The sequence below is a fragment of the Bombina bombina genome, chromosome 8 (genome assembly GCF_027579735.1).
Source record: "Bombina bombina isolate aBomBom1 chromosome 8, aBomBom1.pri, whole genome shotgun sequence".
Classification (NCBI taxonomy): Eukaryota; Metazoa; Chordata; class Amphibia; order Anura; family Bombinatoridae; genus Bombina; species Bombina bombina.
Genome location: NC_069506.1, coordinates 244557824 through 244564705, shown reverse-complemented (window position 1 = coordinate 244564705; position 6882 = coordinate 244557824). Strand labels below are relative to the sequence as shown.

Below are 6882 nucleotides of genomic sequence, written 5' to 3'. Positions count from 1 at the left end.
AGCTTTTCACAGCAAGACAATACTAGCAAATGTGTACCATGCAGATAACACTGTGCTCACTTCTGTGGAGTTGCAAATGAGAACAAACTGATTGGCTAAAATGCAAGTCGTAAACAGCCTTAAGATAAGGGGGCATTCTGCAGAGTCTTAGATACAAGGTAATCACAGAGGTAAAACGTATATTAATATGGGTAATAAAGGGATTATCTATTTAAATAATCACAATTTTGGAGTAGACTCTCCCTTTTAAAGGACAGGAAACCCAGATTTTGTTATTTTATGATTCAGGTAGAACATACATTTTTAAACAACTTTCCAATGTACTTCTATTATCAATGTTGCATCATTCCCTTGGTATCCTTTGTTGAAGGGGTATCATTAGACTACTGGGAGCTAGCTGAACACAGAAGTAAGCCAATGAAAAGAGGCATAAATGTGCAGCCATCAATCAGCAGCTAGTTCTCAGCCCCTGAGCCTACCTAGGTATGCTTTTCAATAAAGAATACCAGGAGAACTAAATCAATTAGATTATGGAAGTAAATTGGAAAGCTGTGTAAAATTGTATGGTCTATCTGAATAATGAAAGAAACATTTTGGTGTTTTATGTCCCTTTGATTATACAATGATGGTAACACAATACTTACCAGCTTTCTTTCAAAACTTTGGGTTAACAGCTTGCACTTTATTCCTGTTTCATTTAGACTATAAGCTATTAGCAGCAGCAATATCATATACTTTGTTTTGTGATGCATTAGACTTATGTACCACCTCTAATTTTTTATTTTGTAATCATTTTAGAGGCGCCTAGGTAGATATGGTACCTCCAGTTTCATTTTTTTTACAATTATTTATATTTTAGCTACAGTAATGTTTTAAGTAAACCGATTGTTAATAATATGAATCAAAAGGACATTCAAATAAGTTTAAAGTTTGCATGTGTAGAATGATGTGGTTTGTGTTTAAATTAATACTCAGACTCTTTTGTAGAGTTTCTCTCTTATATTATAACACTTTTTACATTTGTTTGCCAATATTCACAAGTATTTTTTTATCTTTTTGCAAAAAGAAACAAAAAAAACTCCCCAAAAATAATCAAATGCATTGAATTTCCTGTGATGAGCATTAAAGTGCCCCATAAACTCAAAACCCCACGCAGGAACGGAGACTGTGGAATCCCAGAATGCATTGCTTTGATGCACAGCTTGGAAGCTCTTGTTGGGCCTATTTTTTGACCCTACATGTATCTGTTATGAACAGGTGGACGGACGAACAGACGCCAAGGACAAAAACACGCTTGAGCAGGCCCGCCATTTTGGAAAAGCCATCAGGAGCTCCCTATTGGGTACCTCTTGTTGTGGAAAATGGGTGAAATGAATACATTGGGTCCTGATTATTAAAGACCTTGGAAACCCATTTGGGTGAGAGAAATTGTGAAGTTTTCCTTTCTCGGCCCATTCAATCTCCACACCAATTAATGATATAAACATAGCAGCCCATGAAGTCCTTTTCCTTGATTAACATAATGCAATGAGTAAAGGCGGGCCCAGGACTTGCAGTCAGTGATAGGACCATGCAGACAGACAGCTAACAGTCAGACAATACTCAAGGCCCCTGGTTCCCCATCTTTCACTTCTACAAGGGGGAAAGGGTCAGTAAAATACCTACAAGAATGTCACAGACACTGGTGATGAATGATAGGCATATGAAATTGTGGCATGTTTTCAAAAACACAATCTTTTCTTTATGTATTCCCTTGAAATCCTAAAAAAAATCCTCATACTTATTTCCCCTTTTGTCTCTGCTATAGTGGGAACAACTTTCTCAGTAAATTTAATTGTCCATAAACCATCTTTCTAAAGTCTCTTCAGTCAAGCGCTCAATACTTCCACATTTGTAGGATGTGCCACATTTTCAAAGTCCCTTTCAGGTAGTTCTCCAGAGCTCCAGAAGTGCAGTTAAAGATTTTTGGAGATGACTGGAGATATAGGTACAGAACACTGACAACTGGAATATCACAATGCACCTGAAATAAAATTACCCTCATTTAGGACTTAATGAGCCATAAAGACCATTTGGTATGGAGGGCATAAACTAACATTCATTCATTAGAACTCACTCTCTCTATACCTTATGGTCCTCTCATTCACGTTCTCAATGTTGTTCCTGCTGTAGAACATGCACGAGAACATTCAGGAGGCCTTTATATTTACCAGTTAATTACAGGGATAGTTGCAGTTATGATGTATAATTCCTTATCTATTAAACTAGACATCTGGTGTTTGTGTTGTGAGCAAGTGGTGGATCTAAGAGCTACAGAAATGGTGATTTAGTGAAAGGGAAAACAAGGTCAGGCCATTTATACTGTGTTTGATGGGTTTTCAAGAAATCACTTTATAAATGTGGATGGGGTTTGGGGAAGACCTACACTGTAATGTTAGGCTTTCCAGTGTTGAAAAGAGTTACATATCAATTCAGCATTGGAAGTGTTAAAAACAATGAAGCCCTCTGTTCTTTAAACACCAATAAGAATCATCTTCAATATATCTAGCATTTAATTATATACTGTATGTTTCTTTCAATTTCTACTTCATCAATGAAGTTTTCTTCCAATCCATCATTTATCCATATAGTTCATTCAGAAAATGTCCTTCTGATAAAATCCACCCGTCCTTTCTTTCTCCCATTGGAAGGTGCAGCAAGTCAACGATGCAGTTTAGAAATGCATAATTTGTTCCCTCACAGTGTCAGAATCCTTCTTAGAAAATGATTTTTTGTGTTTTTATTGTATTGTTTTGAGTAATATTTTATTTTCTGTCAGTTGTGAGAATTCTTTCTGGATATTTTTTCTTTATTTTGTTTTAGATTGTACGTAGGAGGGAAACTATCGTGGAAGCCAAAAAGCCAAGGAGCAGAGGTGATACTTTGAAAGTAACTCCATGATTCAGAGCATAACCAGGCTCTAGAAAAAAAAAGAGACAAAGAAAAGGGTTAACAGCTATATTAGGCAGCGGTATAGCATATCTATATTTCATAATAATACACACAAGTAGAAAAGTTGTTCATAAAAAGACCTTCTATTTACGCAACCTTCCTCTTCAGAAGTAGTAGACTAAACATAGATGAACTTTAACTGATAGAATGCTTTAATAGCTAAACAAAAAGACATATAAATGGGTCTCCCAGCAATATGCATTACAATTTCTTTCATGTAATTAGCAAGAGTCCATGAGCTAGTGACGTATGGGATATACATTCCTACCAGGAGGGGCAAAGTTTCCCAAACCTCAAAGTGCCTATAAATACGCCCCCCACCACACCCACAATTCAGTTTTACAAACTTTGCCTCCCATGGAGGTGGTGAAGTAAGTTTGTGCTAGATTCTACGTTGATATGCGCTTTGCAGCAGGCTGAAGCCCGGTTTTCCTCTCAGAGTGCAGTGAATGTCAAAGGGATGTGAAGAGAGTATTGCCTATTTGAATACCATGGTCTTCCTCTAGGGGATCTATTTCAAAGGTTCTCTGTTATCGTTCGTAGAGATTTCTTCTCCTACCTCTCTTTTCAGATCGACGATATACTCTTATATACCATTACCTCTACTGATTCTCGTTTCAGTACTGGTTTGGCTATCTATTATATGTAGATGAGTGTCTTAGGGTAAGTAAGTCTTATTTTATTTATGACACTCTAAGCTATGGTTGGGCACTTTATATGTAAAGTTCTAAATATATGTTTTAAACTTATATTTGCCATGATTCAGGATAATCAGTATTCCTTCTTTCAGACTGTCAGTTTCATTTTTTTGGGAAAATGCATATGAATAAATATTTTTTCTTACCTTAAAAATTTCAATTTGACTTTTTTGCGGGCTGTTAGGCTCGCGGGTGCAGAAAATGCTTCAATTTATTGCGTCATTTTTGGCGCAACCTTTTTTGATGCAAATTTTCGTCATTTCCGGCATCATAGTTGACGCCGGAAGTTTTCACATGGTTGCTTCATTTTTTGACGCATGTGTGTTACAGACGTTTTTTGCCTAAAAATATGGGTGTCATACTTGGCGCCAAAAATGTGGGCATCATACTTGGCGCCAAAAAATGTGGACGTCATACTTGGTGCCAGTTTTTTTCACATTATTTCAGTCTCACTTTTTTGTTGCTTCTGGTTGCTAGAGGCTTGTTTGTTTTGCATTTTTTTCCGATTCCTGAAACTGTAATTTAAGGAATTTGATAATTTTGCTTTATATGTTATTTTTTTCTATTACATATTGCAAGACATTTCAAAAACTGTTCCTGTATCAGAAAATACTGAGGGATTCCTGATGACTGATATCAGTCCTACCAAAGCTAAGTTCATTTATTTTAATGTTATGAATGTTTATCTTTAGCTATGGTTTGTAATAAGTTTTTATGATAAACTTTTACATGCAGAGTCCATTAGTATTTATGCATTATCTATTGCTATTCTTTTAACATCTTATGTACAAGATATACTTAGGAATTTATAAGAATATTTTTCTGATTCCATTATTAAGGCTTTGTCTGCTATCCCGCCTTCTAATAAAATTTTTAGGTCTTTTTTAAACTTCTCATTTAGTTGATGAAGTTTTAAAAGACCAACAACATACTGAATTATCCTTCTCTAATGGTGTTTTTTCTCATTCAGAATATTCTTCATCAGATATTGACACTAACAAATCTACTTTTTTATTTTTAAATTGAGTACATTCGTTCTTTGTTGGAAAGGTGTTGATTATTTGGATATTGAAGTAACTAGTTTTTTGATTTTAAGACTAGCTAACATTTAAATTCTGCTTATTAACCTTCTGTGGTTTCTTCAGAGGTTTTTTTTCTCCAGTTCCTGATACTAGGGAATGGAATAGGCCGGGAATTTCTTTTATTCCTTCTTTAAGGTTTTTAAATTGTATCCTTTGCAGGCAGTTAGTTTTAAGTTTTGAGGAAGATCCCCCAAGTTAATGGGGCTATCTCTACTCTTGCTAAACATACTACTATTCCTATAGCAAATAGTATTTATTTTTTTCCTTGGGAAACTTGTATCTTATTTAAGGAAAATTATTTATTTTCAGGTACTTTTCTTAGACCTGAAATTTATTTGGCTGATATTGCAACTGCTTCAACTTTCTGGTTGGATACTTTAGTGCAACAAGTATCGGATTATGATTTGTTTAGCATTGTTAAGTTGATCAACATGCTAATAATTTCATTTGTGTCATCATTTTTTTGATATTTTCACAAATGAGGTTTAATCTATGTCTTTAGCTATTTTAGCTAGAAGAACTTTGTGATTTCAATCTTGGAATGCTAATTTGATTTCTAAATTCCATATTTCTTTTTTTCCAAGGTAATCAATTATTTGGTTCACAATTGGATTCAATTCTTCAACTGTTACTCTGGGCTTCAAGATTGAGTTCTAAGGCTAAATTTTAAGCTTTTATTAGTTTTTGTTCTTACTAAGGAACGGAATTCTAAATTCTTCCCCAAGTAACATGTTTATAATTGGAAGTTTTCTTCATTCAATTTAAGCCTTTTAAAAAATAACAGTCAGCTCCCCAAATTTGCATGTAGGTGCAGTTCTTATTCCAGCTTAGCTGGTAAGGGGCAGGTTAAGACTTTTTAAAAAAATTTGTTTGGTTCAATTCGGTCCAAACTTTTTAGATTTGGATACAGAATAGGATTCAGAGTAAAAACGTCTGTGAGAAGTATTTTTTTCTCTAACATATTCCAGCTATTCCAGTAAGGCTCACACTTTCCTGAAGTGTGTTTCAGTCCTGTATGTATTGGGTACTTGTGAAGCACGGCTGGTCACCCATTGGGGCTCAAGGCGCTGCTCAGACCTGGAGTTTTCTGGGGTATTTATACCAGTTCCTTTTTAGGAACAGGGTTTGGGGTTTTTATTCAAAACTATTCATTATCCCAAAGATAGAAAATCTTTTTGAATTGTCATATAAGTATACCATCTTTTAGAATGGTGTTTATATGGTCTATTCTGCCTTTTTGGTCAGTGATGGCATTATTTGTTTACAATAGATACAATAGATGCATATCTTCATTTTCTGTTTTCATTCAGATTATTTTCATTTTCTGAGATTCTCTTTTTTTGACAAGCATTACCAATTTGTTGCTTTTCCTTCTGGTCTAGCGACAGCTCTAAGAATCTTTTCAAGGTTCTCAGTGTTTCCTTATTTGGACGGTCTCGTGGTACTGGCTCAGTCTTTTCGTTCTGTGGAAACTCATATGATTCAACTTTTGTTTTTTCTTCAAGACATGGTTAGAGGATCTTTTTATCAAAAGCTCCTTGATTCCTCAGACAAGGGTCACCTTTTTTTTAGGTTTCCAGATAGATTGTGTCAATGTCTTTGTCTCTAGCAGACAAGTGACAATTTTATTGGGTTCCGTTTGTCGGAACCTTCAGTCTCTATTACTTCCTTCAGTTGCTATATGCATGGAAGTTTTTGGTATTATGGCTGCAGCATTGGATTCGATTCCCTTTGCTCATTTTCATAAGAAACCTTTCCAGTTTTTTATACTGAATTAATGGTGCAGGGATTCTAGGATATCACTTTTTATATCTTTGAATCCCAATGTTCAACTATCTTTGATTTGGTGGTTAGTTCACCATCATATAGTTCTACGGGTCTCTTCGGTTCATTCAACCTGGACCATGATCACTACAGATGCGAGTCTTTTAGGTTGGGAGGCTGTCTGGGGATCTCTGTCAGCACAAGGGGTTTGGAAATCTCAGGAGGCGAGATTACCAATTGATATTTTGGAACTCCATGCATTTTTCAGAGTTCTTCAGTTTTGGCTTCTTTTTGAAGAAAGAGACGTTTATTGTTTTTCAGACAGACAATGTCACAACTGTGGCGTA

General features: G+C 35.4%; 1 protein-coding gene across 1 annotated transcript in view; it reads right to left on the bottom strand.

Annotated features, from left to right (window-relative positions):
* Positions 1-979: 979 nt before the first annotated feature.
* Positions 980-6882, bottom strand: part of IGLON5 (IgLON family member 5) — a 658759-nt gene continuing 652856 nt past the window's right edge. Inside the window, exon 8 of the mRNA XM_053691231.1 lies at positions 980-2959. Within this exon, the coding sequence (XP_053547206.1) occupies positions 2859-2959 (101 nt within the window). The 3' untranslated portion in view covers positions 980-2858. The remainder of the gene's footprint in view (positions 2960-6882) is intronic.